Raw genomic sequence first — 15460 nt, 5'->3', positions numbered from 1 at the left:
CATTCACTTTAACTACTCATTCGTTGAGTACACAGTGAATGCCTACCATGTGTAATTTTTTTGGGCACTACTGACCTGCCCAGGTGGACATGGCCCCTGCTGGTCAGGTATACCATCCTTACCCTGCATCCTCCTCCCTTTCCAGGCTGCCTCTCTCCACTGCAGCCAGAATCTAGACTCCATGTTTGCCTTAAAGCACAACCTAGATGCACTTATTCCAGAAAACGTGGAGCCACTGATGTTGTCTAGAATTGTTTGTAGTCAGAAGTTCTTCACAAAACAAGGGACCAGGGACCAGCAGCATCACTACCTCACCTGGTAACCTAGCAGAAATGCACACTCTCAGTCCCACTCCACACTGTCTTAAAGAGCCATGACCATGTACCCTTCGTATTCCTGAGTGTATTTTAAGTGGTTAATAGATGAGTTAAGGAATAAATGTTTTTTTGAATTTAAATGCTTCAGTAAAAAATATTTACATACTAAATTTGTTTCTCTGTAAGGTATTATATATGGAGTTCAGAATGAGGACAATTATTACTAGTGTGTAGGAGACACTGGTTAGTCAGAATGCTTAGGGAGAGAGGTATTTTGATTAATTTAACTTCTCTTTTGTGGAGAGTTTCTAGAAAACAATTTTGAAAAATCTTTCAGATATATATTTTGTTTTGTTTATACTTTCTTTTTTTTTTGTTTTTACATGGGCAGGCACCGGGAATCGAACCCGGGTCCTCTGGCATGGCAGGCAAGTGTTCTTGCCTGCTGAGCCACTGTGGCCCACCTTGTACTTTCTTAGTAAGCAGAGTTGTAAATCTCTTGCTGTCAAAATACAGTGATACCTGAGGTTCATCATTCTGCAAATGGATTATATTTGCACTTGTGTGGCGGGATAGTCAAGCAGCTTATTTACAGAGTTTTATAGTTTGCAGGGAGCTTTTATGTCTGTTATCTGTCTATAGACTCAACTGATTTTATAATGATTCTAGGTCTATCTTTAATGCTTTTATTTAAAAATTATCTGTTTGAGTGGCTCAGTGGTAGAACTCTCACCTGCCATGCCTGAAACCTGGGTTCAATTCCTGGTGCCTGCCCGTGCAATAAATAAATAAATAAACAAATAAAAATTATCCCTTTGAGATGACTTGTTTCCTCGTGATTTTCCAACTTCTTTCTGCTAAAAGTAGTAGCATGAAGTCCAATTTGTTGGGTGCCTAGTTAAAAGCAATTTTCCTGTACCTAGATTTAGTCTCCATAGAAATGTTAAAACATAGATCAGAAAGGTGACACTGCCTCTCCCCCCAGGCAAGATGCAGATGTGTTCTATTAGGCTTCAGTTCATGACCTTCAGTATTATATGGGCATTCTGTTGCTTACAGTACACATACCAAAATTGAAGACCTAGCTTGTCATCAGAAAGTCAAACTGTATTTTAGTTTCCTAGGCTACTAACGCAAAAACCAGTGCAATGGGTTGGTTTAAACAATTGGGATTTATTAAGAAAGTCCAAATCAAGACATCATTAAGGTGATCCTTTCTCCCCAAAGACGGGTGTTCGGGGCTGGCTACCGATTGTCCTTTGTCCTTAGCTTGTCACATGGCAGTATCTCCTGACCTCTACCCTCTCTTTAGGGTTCTATTGACCTTCAGCTTCTTGTTTCCTATGGCGCTCTCTCTGTCTGAATTTCATTCTGCTTATAAAGGACTCCAGTAATAGGAATAAGACCCGTCCTGATTGAGGTGGGCCACACCTTAACAGAAATAACCTCATAAAAACTCCTACATGCAGTGGGTTAACCCCCACAGGAATGGGTGTTTTTCTGGTGTACAAATAGCTCCAGACCACCACACTGTGTTAACTATAATGTTCACTTGTAATTCTAGCAATAGAATTACTTTAGGAGATATAGCTATACCTGTAGAAATAATAGTGTTAAGTTTTAAATAATGTTCACTCTTTTGAAACCAATATTTAAAACTTGTTTACTCTTCTCCTATGATTTGACAGTTAACAATAAGAAGAAGAATAGTTAATGTTCATTAAACTTTTAGCTACATAGTGCATTCTCATTTAATACTCAGAGTACTGTTAAGTGGGGCAAGCCGGCACAAGGAACAGACATCGTGACTGGCCTGAGATTTGATAGCTAATGAATGGTAGGACTGCGGCTAGAGTTGGGGTTCTCTTCCTTTTGAGCTTGTGATGTATCCTCCTTGCAGACGACCTCAAAATGCACACAGAGAAGGGAACATGAAATTCACCCATAATCCCATGTCCCAAATAGAGCTTTTCCTATCTTTCCTTCCTTCTGTGCTTATGGATTTATATAATTGAAACCACACTACCCATATGATTATGTATACTGCTTTTTTACTTTAGTTGGCTAGAACCTTTCAGTGATGGTATGTATTAATTTTCTGAGAAATTAAGATTTTAAAGAAATATTGATTTGTATTTTTTCCATTTTATCCCCTAGCATCTTACTAATTTTTCATAGACCTTTGTTTAATGCTAGGTCATTCAAATTCTAAGTACTTCCAGGCATTATTTGAGTAGTCTAACATTAATCAAAATGTGTGATAGGAACCCTACATTTGCCAATTTGTGACGACTGCTTATCCCTGTCTAGGTTCACATGATTCTGAGTCACATTACCTGTGTTGGAGATAACCAGCCTTCTCCTGCTTTTCCTTGTTGGCCAGTCTATCTGCCCTAGGCTTTCTCCTTGTGTAAACTTACTCCATCCAAGCTGTAAGAAATGACATCTAAGTAGCAAAAATAAAACAAAAAAGTCTTGGTATCACTGAATCTTTTAAACTTCTGTTCTGTTCACTGGGCTCTATTAGGCTTTAATTTATAATATGTAGTTTTTTCTTCTTTAGATGAAAATAAACCCATTTGGATGCATGCCGAAGAAAGAGAAGAGTGCAAAGTAAGAATAGACTATTTTGAGAAATTTTTCAAATTGGATATATTGTGTTCAAAATAATTATTCATTTGGAATCATTTGTTTTATTAGGGAAAGCAAAAGGATGGAACATCTTTTGGAGAATATGGTGGTTGGTACAAAGCCTGCAAAGTTGACAGGTATGTTTGTTTACCTGAAAAAAAAAAAAACAAAAGCAGTGGAAGGGATAGTGCTCTAAGGGGCGGTTTGTGAATGGATGGATGCGTGAGTTCCTTCGACAGTCTACTATCGTAGGCCTATATTTGGAATTCTTTATCCAGGTTCTCCATAACACTTTTATTAATTTTACAGGTTTTACTTCTCTCACTGTTGTGTGATTACCTCAAAGACATGGGTTTTAGCTCCTTTATTTCTGTACTAAATGCTTGGTGTTAGTAAGACGAAAAAATCTCCTGCAATGTACATCTCTTTACTGAAATGAATCTACATTTATTTCTAAGACAAATTCTCTTAAATTCTTAAGGACTTAGCTGTGCTGTCTCACTACCTCATATTATCCCCCAGTATCTCTGAAGGAGATCTGTTTGGGTTTTTTGTTTGTTTTTTGTTTTTGGTTAATAAATTTTTTTTCTCTGAAAACAACAGCTTCTGATCTTTAGCCAATAAGTTTTAAATATGATGATTTCTTTTTTTCTGTTTTCATTTGAAAACGTAGTTCACAATTTCCAAAAATTCAAAGAATAAAAAGAAAAAGAGAGGAGGGGCAAAGATGGCGGCTTAGTAATGTGCGCGTTTTAGTTCATCCTCCAGAACAACTACTAAATAACCAGAAACAGTACAGAACAGCTCCTGGAGCCACGATAGTGACCGGACACACAGCGTACCTGAGTCTGGACCAGCTGGACCGGCTGCGAGTCTCTGGAACAGTGAGTTCCCCAAGCCGCGGCAGCCGGTGGCCGGCGCCCAGCGCCCCTCCCCACAGGTGACTTCCCGGAGGGAAAGGAAAGACACTCTAAAAGCAGGGACTGAATCCAACCAAACACCAATTGTGGCATTAAAAAACAAATTCTGACTACTAAAAATAGGCCCCCAGCTCAGGCGAACCTGGTCAAGGCGGAGGTCGCTTATTGGGCTAACTGAAAAAGAGGAAAGGGGATGAAACAGGTTTTTGTGGCTGTTTCTGCGGAAGCTTGGCTGTCTCTGGATTCAGCGGCGGGATTACACAGGCTGCAACTGCCCCAGGCATACGCAGAAACAGGCTGCTTTCAGGGCTGTCTCCCGCCTGAACCTTCCCCAGGGGAGGGGTGAAGCCCAACTCAGGTGGAATCCCTCCCTCAAGGAATTCAGAACCCAGGGCTTGGCAATTTGAAGCCATTAAAACCAACCTACAACCTTTCCTCTATCTCCACCACGCCCCCAGCAGGGAGAGCCTTCCAAAGTTAAAGGAGCCAAAACATCTTTTGCTGGTGGGACCCGCAGACAGACAAGTGCCACATACTGGGCAGGATAAGAAAAACAGAGACCAGAGACTTCACAGGAAAGTCTTTCAACCTGCTGGGTCTCATCCTCAGGGAACACTGACGCAGGTGACTCCTTCCCCCCCGAAAGGAGGCCAGTTTAGTCCGGGAAAACCCGACTGGAGTCTGTAATACCTATGTAGACCTTCCTAAGGGTGGGGAGGGAAAAGGCACCTTACAAGCAGGATAAGAAACAAGAACTGAAAAATTACCCTGTTAAACAAAACTTAAGCTGGAGGCCCAGAAAAAACTGAACTGAAGGTCAATGAACAGATAGACAACTCATCTAGCAAGAAAACCCTACGTAAGATAAGTGAAAGCAATCTCCAGAATAAACTAATTAAGGTAATTAAATGTCCAGGCGCCAGCAAAAAATAACAAATCACACCAGGAAAATTGAACATATGGCCCAGTCAAAGGAACAAACCAATAGTTCAAATGAGATACAGGAGCTGAAACAACTAATTCTGAATATACGAACAGAAATGGAAAACCTCATCAAAAACCAAATCAATGAATTGAGGGAAGACATGAAGAATGCAAGGAATGAACAAAAAGAAGAAATGGAAAGTCTGGAAAAACAAATCACAGAACTTATGGGAATGAAAGATACAGTAGAAGAGATGAAAAAAACAATGGAAATCTACAATGGTAGATTTCAAGAGACAGAGGTTAGAATAAGTGAGCTGGAGGATGGAACATCTGAGATCCAAAAAGAAACAGAAACTATAGGGAAAAGAATGGAAAAATATGAGCAGGGGCTCAGGGAATTGAATGATAATATGAAGTGCACAATGTACGTGTTGTGGGTGTCCCGGAAGGAGAAGAGAAGGGAAAAGGAGGAGAAAAACTAATGGAAGAAATTATCACTGAAAATTTCCCACCCCTTATGAAAGACCTAAAATTGCATATCCAAGAAATGCAAAGCACCCCAAAGAGAATAGATCCAAATAGACGTTCCCCAAGACACTTACTAGTCAGAATGTCAGAGGTCAAAGAGAAAGAGAGGATGTTGAAAGCAGCAAGAGAAAAGCAATCCATCACATACAAGGGAAACCCAATAAGACTATGTGTAGATTTCTCAGCAGAAACCATGGAGGCAAGAAGACAGTGGGATGATATATTTAAATTACTAAAAGAGAAAAACTGCCAGCCAAGAATTCTGTATCCAGCAAAATTGTCCTTCAAAAATGAGGGAGAAATTAAAACATTTTCAGACAAAAAGTCACTGAGAGAATTTGTGATCAAGAGACCAGCTCTGCAAGAAATACTAAAGGGAGCACTAGAGACAGATATGAAAAGACAGAAGAGAGAGGTGTGGAGAAGAGTGTAGAAAGAAGGAAAATTAGATATGATATATAAAATACAAAAGGCAAAATGGTAGAGGAAAGTACTACCCAAACAGTAATAACACTAAATGTTAATGGACTGAAGTCCCCAATCAAAAGACATAGACTGGCAGAATGGATAAAAAACAGGATCCTTCTATATGCTGTCTACAGGAAACACATCTTAGACCCAAAGATAAACCCAGGTTGAAAGTGAAAGGTTGGGAAAAGATATTTCATGCAAATAACAACCAGAAAAGATCAGGAATAGCTGTACTAATATCCAACAAATTAGACTTCAAATGTAAAACAGTTAAAAGAGACAAAGAAGGATACTATCTACTAATAAAAGAAACAATTCAACAAGAAGACATAACAATCATAAATATGTATGCACTGAACCAGAATGCCGCAAAATACGTGAGGAATACACTGCAAATACTGAAAAGGGAAATAGACACATCTACCATAATAGTTGGAGACTTCAATTCCCCACTCTCATCAATGGACAGAACATCTAGACAGAGGATCAATAAAGAAACAGAAAATTTGAGTATTACAATAAATGAGCTAGACTTAACAGACATTTATAGGACATTACACCCCACAACAACAGGATACACCTTTTTCTCAAGTGCTCATGGATCATTCTCAAAGATAGACCATATGCTGGGTCACAAAGCAAGTCTCAACAAATTTAAAAAGATTGAAATCATACACAACACTTTCTCAGATCATAAAGCAATGAAATTGGAAATCAATAATAGGTAGAGTGCCAGAAAATTCACAAATACGTGGAGGCTCAACCACACTCTCTTAAACAACCAGTGGGTCAAGGAAGAAATTACAAGAGAAATTAGTAAATATCTCCAGGCGAATGAAAATGAAAACACAACATATCAAAACCTATGGGATGCAGCAAAGGCAGTGCTAAGAGGGAAATTTATTGCCCTAAATGCCAATATCAAAAAAGAAGAAAGGGCAAAAATTTGAGAATTAACTGTCCACTTGGACTAACTGGAGAAAGAACAGCAAACTAACCCCAAAGCAAGCAAAAGGAAAGAAATAACAAAGATTAGAGCAGAAATAAATGAAATTGAGAAGATGAAAACAATAGAGAAAATCAGTAAGACCAGAAGTTGGTTCTATGAGAAAATCAACAAGATTGATGGGCCCTTAGCAAGATTGACAAAAAGAAGAAGAGATAGGATGCAAATAAAATAAGATCAGAAATGGAAGAGGAGACATAATCACTGACCTCACAGAAATAAAGGAGGTAATAACAGGATACTATGAACAACTTTATGCTAATAAATACAACAGTGTAGATGAAATGGACGGGTTCCTGGAAAGACATGAACAACCAACTTTGACTCAAGAAGAAGTAGATGACCTCAACAAACCAATCACAAGTAAAGAAATTGAATCAGTCATTCAAAAGCTTCCCAAAAAGAAAAGTCCAGGACCAGACGGCTTCACATGTGAATTCTACCAAACATTCCAGAAAGAATTAGTACCAACCCTGCTCAAACCCTTCAAAAAAATTGAAGTGGAGGGAAAGCTACCTAACTCATTCTATGAAGCCAACATCACCCTCATACCAAAACCAGGCAAAGATATTACAAAAAAGGAAAACTACAGACCAATCTCTCTAATGAATATAGATGCAAAAATCCTCAACAAAATTCTAGCAAATCGAATCCAGCAACACATTAAAAGAATTATACATCATGACCAAGTAGAATTCATCCCAGGTATGCAAGGATGGTTCAACATAAGAAAATCAATTAATGTAATACACCATATCAACAAATCGAAGCCAAAAAAGCACATGATCATCTCAATTGATGCAGAGATGGCATTTGACAAGATTGAACATCCTTTCCTGTTGAAAACACTTCAAAGGATAGGAATACAAGGGAACTTCCTTAAAATGATAAAGGGAATATATGAAAAACCCTCAGCTAATATCATCCTCAGTGGGGAAAAATTGAAAATTTTCCCTCTAAGATCAGGAACAAGGCAAGGATGTCCACTATCACCACTGTTATTCACCATCGTGTTGGAAGTTCTAGCCGGAGCAATTAGGCAAGAAAAAGAAATACAAGACATCAAGATTGGAAAGGAAGAAGTAAAACTATCACTGTTTGCAGATGATATGATACTATACATCGAAAACCCTGAAAAATCTACAGCAAAACTACTAGAGCTAATAAACGAGTACAGCAGAGTAGCAGGTTACAAGATCAACATTCAAAAACCTGTAGCGTTTCTATACACTAGCAAAGAACAAGCTGAGGGGGAAATCAAGAAATGAATTCCATTTACAATTGCAACTAAAAGATTAAAATACTTAGGAATAAATTTAACCAAAGAGACAAAAGACCTATACAAAGAAAACTACAAAAACTGTTAAAAGAAATCACAGAAGACCTAAATAGATGGAAGGGCATACCGTGTTCATGGATTGGACCACTAAATATAGTTAAGATGTCAATTCTACCTAAATTGATTTACAGATTCAACGCAATAACAATCAAAATCCCAACAACTTACTTTTCAGAAATAGAAAAACCAATAAGCAAATTTATCTGGAAGGGCAGGGTGCCCCAAATTGCTAAAAGTATCTTGAGGGAAAAAAATGAAGCTGGAGGTCTCACGCTGCTTGACTTTAAGGCATATTATGAAGCCACAGTTGTCAAAACAGCATGGCACTGGCATAAAGATAGATGTATTGACCAATGGAATCGAATAGAGTTCTCAGATATAGACCCTCTCATCTATGGACATTTGATCCTTGAAAAGGCAGTCAAGCCAACTCATTTGGGACAGAACAGTCTCTTCAATAAATGGTGCCTAGAGAACTGGATATCCATATGCAAAAGAATGAAAGAAGACCCATATCTCACACCCTATACAAAAGTTAACTCAAAATGGATCAAAGATCTAAACATTAGGTCTAAGACCATAAAACAGTTAGAGGAAAATGTTGGGAGATATCTTATGAAACTTACAATTGGAGGCGGTTTTATGGACCTTGTACCTAAGGCAAGAGCACTGAAGAAATAAATAAATAAATGGGAACTCCTCAAAATTAAACACTTTTATGCATCAAGGAACTTCATCAAGAAAGTAAAAAGACAGCCTACACAATGGGAGACAATATTTGGAAACGACATATCAGATGAAAGTCTAGTATCCAGAATTTATAAAGAGATTGTTTAACTCAACAACAAAAAGACAGCCAATCCAATTACAAAATGGGAAAAAGACTTGAACAGACATTTCTCAGAAGAGGAAATACAAATGGCCAAAAGGCACATGAAGAGATGCTCAATGTCCCTGGCCATTAGAGAAATGCAAATCAAAACCACAATGAGATATCATGTCACACCCACCAGAATGGCCATTATCAACAAAACAGAAAATGACAAGTGATGGAGAGCATGTGGAGAAAGAGTCACACTTATTCACTGTTGGTGGGAATGTCAAAGGGTACAACTACTGTGGAAGGCAGTTTGGCGGTTCCTCAAAAAGCTGAATATAGAATTGCCATACGACCCAGCAATACCATTGCTAGGTATCTACTCAGAGGACTTAAGGGCAAAGACACGAACTGACATTTGCACACCAATGTTTATAGCAGCATTATTTACAGTTGCAAAGAGATGGAAACAGCCAAAATGTCCATCAACAGACGAGTGGCTAAGCAAACTGTGGTATATACATACAATGGAATATTATGCAGCTCTAAGACAGAATAAACTTATGAAGTATGTAGCAACATGGATGGACCTCGAGAACATTATGCTGAGTGAGACTAGCCAAAAACTCAAGGACAAATGCTGTATGGTCTCACTGATATGAACCTACATTAGTGAATAAAATTGGAATATGTCATTGGTAACAGAGACCATCAGATAGAAATAGGGTAAGATAGTGGATAATTGGAACTGAAGAGATACAGACTGTGCAACAGGACTGGGTACAAATACTCAGAAATGGATAGCACAATACTTCCTAACTGTAATGTAATTATGTTAAAACACTGAATGAAACTGCATGTGAGAATGATAGAGGGAGGATGGATGGGGACCTAAATGAAATCAGAAAGAAAGATAGATGGTAAAGATTGAGATGGTATAATCTAGGAATGCCTAGAGTATATAATAATACTGAAATGTACAATGTGCAAATTTAAAAAATGTTTTTGCATGAGGAAGAAGAAAGGAATGTCATTATTGCAGGGTGCTGAAAATAGATGATAATTAATACTTTAAAATGTCACCTTATGTGTGAGACTAAAGCAAAAAATGTTTATTTGTTACAAAATTTATATTTTGACTAGAGCATTTCCTAATATAACTCATGTAGATAGTCTGATTGAATGTCATAAGTACTTGGAATCTGAGGTAGCACATGAGATTTTGTTGGTTTGTCCAGAGTGATCCCCCAATGAATCCCAGAATGATTTGATCAGTGACTGGAAAAGTATTTGCAAGCCTCCTTCGGGGAATGGTGAGAGTGGGGAAAAATTCAACTTCCCCAAGTGGAGTTCTTGATATTCTCACAAGCAGTGTGGACAACCAGAGCTATAGGCTGAGCCCCCAGTCTTGGGGTTTGTTCACATGAAAGTTAACCCCACAAAGGATAGGTCAAGTCTACTTCAAATTTAGGCCGAAGAGTCAACACCAAGAGAGCCTCTTTTGTTGCTCAGATGTGGCCTCTCTCTCCAGCCAATATAATGAGCAGTCTCACCACCCTCCCCCTCTCTGCATGGGACCTGACTCCCAGGGGTGTGTACCTTCCTGGCAACATGGGACAGAGATCCTGGAATGAGCTGAGACTCAGCATCAAAGGAATGAGAAAAATCCTAGAACGAGTTGAGAATTAACATCAAGGGATTGAGAGAACCTTCTCGATCAAAAGGGGGAGGAGTAAAATGAGACCAAGTGTCAATGTCTGAGAGATTCCAAACAGAGTGGAGAGGTTATCCTGGAGGTTATCTTATGCATTAAGTAGATATCACCTTGTTCAAGATGTAGTGGAGAGGCTGGAGGGAATTGCCTGAAAATGTAGTGCTGTGTTCCAGTAGCCATGTTTCTTGATGATGATTGAACAATGATATAGCTTTCACAATGAGACTCTGCGAATGTGAAAACCTTAAGTCTGATGCTCCTTTTAGCTACTATATCAACAGAAAAGTAGAACATATGGAATAAAAATAAATAATAGGGGGAACAAATGTTAAATTTCGTTTGAAATAGTGGTAAATGAAAGCGAGGGGTAAGGGGTATGGTACGTATAGTTTTTTTTCTCTATTATCATTTTATTTCTTTTTCTTTTGTCTTTTTATTTCCTTTTCTAAATCGATGCAAATGTACTAAGAAATGATGAATATGCAACTATGTGATGATATTGAGAATTGCAGAGTGTATATGTAGAATGGAGTGATATTTAAATGTTTTTTTTTTAATTAATAAAAAAGTTAAAAAAAAAGAAAAAGAAACAAAATAGATAAGAATAAAAAAGAGTCAAACAGCTTCTTTTATTGTAGGCATGCTTAAAATCTGTATATAAAGAACTATATATATATATATATGTAAAAATTCTGTCAAGAATGCAGCAGCACAACCCTTGTCTTCTCTACGATCTGTTTTTGCCTCCTTCTCACATGAAGCATTCATTCTCTAACACCGGACCCCATTGATAATGAGGTTTGACTGTGTTCTGCCTTTTGCCCTTTACTTCTGGAATAGAGTCACCATCACAAATACCGTTTCCTTACTGCTATCTGGCACAACATCAAGTTGCTTCTCGTGGGAATCCTGCTGACTCCTAGACAGATCTAGCATGGACACTTCTGTTGAAAGAGCAGCTGTGAGAGAACTCATGGCTCACAGCCTAAAGGGTGCAGTCTGGTTTGGTCCTGGGCCTACAGAGGCTTGCTAAGGACAGCCCCATGTAAATATGGGCTATCTCAGCGCCATACAGTAGGCAGGGATGCTTGAGATAAAAATACCTTTTAGAACCTTACAGTTAAAAATGGTCTTAGACATTTAAAATAGATTTAACTGAAAACGTGGGTCTCTTGGATTATGTGCCGTTGATCGTGGTTACTCTAAAACTCTTATTTCATTAAAAGTTCTGTACACAATATGCTTTCTTACAGTCCAACTGTTACTACTACTTTAAAAAACCTTGGGGCACTTTATAGACGTCAAGGCAAATTTGAAGCTGCAGAAACATTAGAAGAAGCAGCCATGAGGTCACGTAAACAGGTAAGTCAAGTTATTTCTTCTTGGAACTTTTCCATTTGAACTTTTGAATTTAGTGATTCTGTTTTCATGACTTTTTTGAAAGCTTGATTTAGAAACAGACCATCTTTAATATTTTAGTTTTTACTAAATAAAATTATATTAAAAGGTCATTAAAACTTGGTACAAAATCAGAATTTTCTTGTTATGAAATTATGGAAATTCCAAAAGCACATCAAAATAGAGTTGAGGGCGGGCCACGGTGACTCAGCAGGCAAGAATGCTTGCCTGACAGGCCAGACGACCCGAGTTCTATTCCTGATGCCTGCCCATGTTAAAAAAAAAAAAAAAATGGAGTTGACATGATAGTGTACCCCATATACACTCCTGCTGAGATTTGCCCACATTTGACAGGAAATCTGCTGGCAGCTGCTTGACCCTCCCCACAGGGCCACATAGTATGCTCACTCCAGCACTGTGCTTGGAGAACGTGGGGTCCTTTCCGTGGTCCTCCACTGCTTCTGCACCCAACGGTGGTGGCATCACTGTCATTGCTGTTAAATCGGGTATTTCATTAGCTAGCTGCAAATGTGATTTTCCAATTCAGTTCTACCAATTTATTATGTTAAATTTATTATTAATTTATTGGTTAGAATTCTGTAAAGAAGCACTTTGCTTCATCAAGTAGAGATGCTTTAGTTAGGCTGAGATACAATTTGTGAAGAAAATATAGGAAAAAATGATTGATTCTTGCCCTTTAACACCAGCTTTCAGAATAAGGCATTTATGTATGTATATATATATATATATATATATAATATATATATTTCCATATACAATGTGGTATTTTTGTTCACATATTTTTAGGGTTGGAGGGGCAGGTGTGGATTTTCTCCTCCCACAAATATAGGATATTTTGTGGTTGTTGGTTTATAACCACTTTTTGGTTTCGGACTCAGACTGTTTGTATATACATTAAACTTTTTTTTCCTTTCACAAAAGTCACAACAAAGTGATCAGAGAAGCAAACCATCTGAAGTCTTATAGATGATCCCCTGGCCCTTGCCCTTCTTGGGAGGGTCAGGAGAAGGTTTCTCTCTTCAGCCCTTATCAGAATGCTGGGCCTCTCCCTGAGGTCTGTTCTCTCTGGGGCTGTGGCTTAAGGCCCTGTTGAGTGTGGAGGAGGGCATACAGGTTGGGGCAAGGGGCACCTGGGTTTGGTCTGGCTTTGTTGGGGTGCCTGGGAGTTCAGGCACAGCCTCCCCTGTCAGTATTACCCCTTGCTCACCCTAACATGAGGGTGTTGTATTTGGTTGTGGTCATTCTAGCCCTCAGATGTGATATGGAGTCAGCAAAATCTAGTGTTGAGTTTTTTGAGAATAATTATCAAATAATTTTAAATTGTGAAACACACATAACATATAAATCATCATAACCATTTTAAGTGGGCAATTCTTTGACATTAAGTACAATGACATTACTGTGTCACTTTTACCGCTATCTAGTTCCAGACTATTTTCAGCATCTCAAACCAAAATTCAAAGTCCTTCAGCAATTGAGCTCTTCATTCCTCGTTTCTCCCACCCTAGTGACCACCATTCTGCTTTCTCTATGAATTTGCTTATTCTAAGTATTTCATATGAGAAAAATCATACAGTATTTGTCCTTTTGTGCCTGCCTTTTATCACTCAACATGATGTCTCCAAGGTTCATTCACATTGCAGCAGGTATCAGCATTCCACTTCTTTTTGCTGCTGAACAATATTCCATTGCATTGATAGACCACATTTTGATTATCCATTCTTCTGTAGATGGAACCTTGGGTTGCTTCCATCTCTTGGCTTTTGTCACTAATGTTGCAATGAATATTGGTGTACAAATATCTGTCCCAGTCCCTTATTTATGTGTTCTTTGAGTGTATTCCTAGAAGTGATATTGCTGTGTTTTATGATAATTCTGTGTTTAACTTTCTGAGGAACCACCAACTCTTTTCTGTAGCAGCTGCAACATTTTACATTCCTACTAACAATGTACAATGGTCCTTAATTCTCTGAATCCTTGCCAACACTTACTTTCAGTTATAAAAGTAATAGACATTCTTGTGCATATGAAGTAGTGATTCATTATAGTTTTGATTTGCATTTCTCTAGTGGCTAATATGTTGAGCATGTTTTTTATATATTTATTGATCATTTGAATATCTTCTTTGGAGAAATGTCTTTTGAAATGCTTGGCCCATTTTTTAATTGAGGTGTTTTGACTTTTTGTTGTTGAGCTATAAAAATTCTTTATATATTCTGATTATTAAACCTTTACCAATAATATGGTTTCGAGATATTTTCTGCCTTTATGCAGAACTTCTTTTCACTTTCTTGATAATATCCTGTGCACAAAAGTTTTTACTTTTGATGAAGTCCATTTTATCTATTTTTTTCTTTTGTTGCTCATGCTTTGGTGGAAAATCTAAAAATCCATTGCCTATTACAAAGTCCTGAAGTTATTTCCATATGTTTTCTCTTAAGGATTGTATAATATTAGTTTTTATATTTTGGTCTCTGATCAACTTTGAATTAATTTTTGTATATGTTGAGAGGTAGGTGTTCATATTCATTCATATTCATGTGGATTTCCAGTTGTCCTGGCACCATTTGTTGAAGACACTGTTCTTTCCCCATTGAATGGACTTGGTACCTTGTCAAAAATCAGCTGGCCAAAGATGTGTGGATTTAACTTGGACTCAGTTGTATTCCCTTGGTCTTTATGTCTATCCTTAGGCCATTACCACTTTGTTTTAACTACTATAGCTTTGTAGTAAGTTTGGAAATCAGGAAGACTGTGTCTTCCAACTTTAGTCTTTTGATTGTTTTGGCTCTTCTGGGCCCCTTGTAATTCCATATGAATTTGGGGATCGGGTTTTCCATTTCTGCAGAAAAAAGCTGCTGGAATTTTGGTAGGGATTGCTTTGAATATGTGGATCGTTTTAGGCAGTAGTAACATTTTCACAATATTCAGTCTTCTACTCTATAACAAGGGATGTCTTTCCATTTATTTAGATTGTCTTTAATTTCTTGGCATACAAGGAGGTGAATGAACCTTGGGGACATTATGTGGTGCTATTGTATGATCTCTTTTAGACAATTCCTATAAGAAAATTGGGTCCTAGATTGTAAGCTCTTATAGCAGTCCCATTTGATCTGGAGGTATAAGTGTTATTTCTAGATTTTGAGATGTTGTGCTATATATGTATAACTGTTAGCTTCCTGGAACTTTGGTTACCTATGTGATACTTAAGACTGAGAGTTGGAGTTCTGCAGCTCTGAAAATCAGCATTGCTAGATACAGCTGTAAGCTGTAGAAGAGATCAGGCTTCAATTTGATATAATAATGAAGCCGATTGGATCAGATCTAAAGTAAATCAGAATACAAATGACATTGTCGGCATTTTAGAACTT

The 15460-nt window shown here is 37.9% G+C and overlaps 1 protein-coding gene across 22 annotated transcripts in view; it reads left to right on the top strand.

The window, feature by feature from the left end:
• The window catches only part of KLC1 (kinesin light chain 1), a 100570-nt gene that overhangs the window by 48374 nt on the left and 36736 nt on the right, over positions 1 to 15460 (top strand). For all 22 annotated transcript variants that reach the window (XM_077128418.1, XM_077128427.1, XM_077128419.1 and 19 more), the window contains exons 10-12: positions 2881 to 2930; positions 3018 to 3085; positions 11924 to 12032. In XM_077128418.1, coding sequence (XP_076984533.1) covers positions 2881 to 2930; positions 3018 to 3085; positions 11924 to 12032 — 227 coding nt within the window. The remainder of the gene's footprint in view (positions 1 to 2880; positions 2931 to 3017; positions 3086 to 11923; positions 12033 to 15460) is intronic.

This window comes from Tamandua tetradactyla, chromosome 14 (assembly GCF_023851605.1).
Source record: "Tamandua tetradactyla isolate mTamTet1 chromosome 14, mTamTet1.pri, whole genome shotgun sequence".
In the NCBI taxonomy this organism is placed as follows: Eukaryota; Metazoa; Chordata; class Mammalia; order Pilosa; family Myrmecophagidae; genus Tamandua; species Tamandua tetradactyla.
Note: the sequence above shows the minus strand (reverse complement) of the source record. Positions and strands in the feature narration are given on the sequence as shown.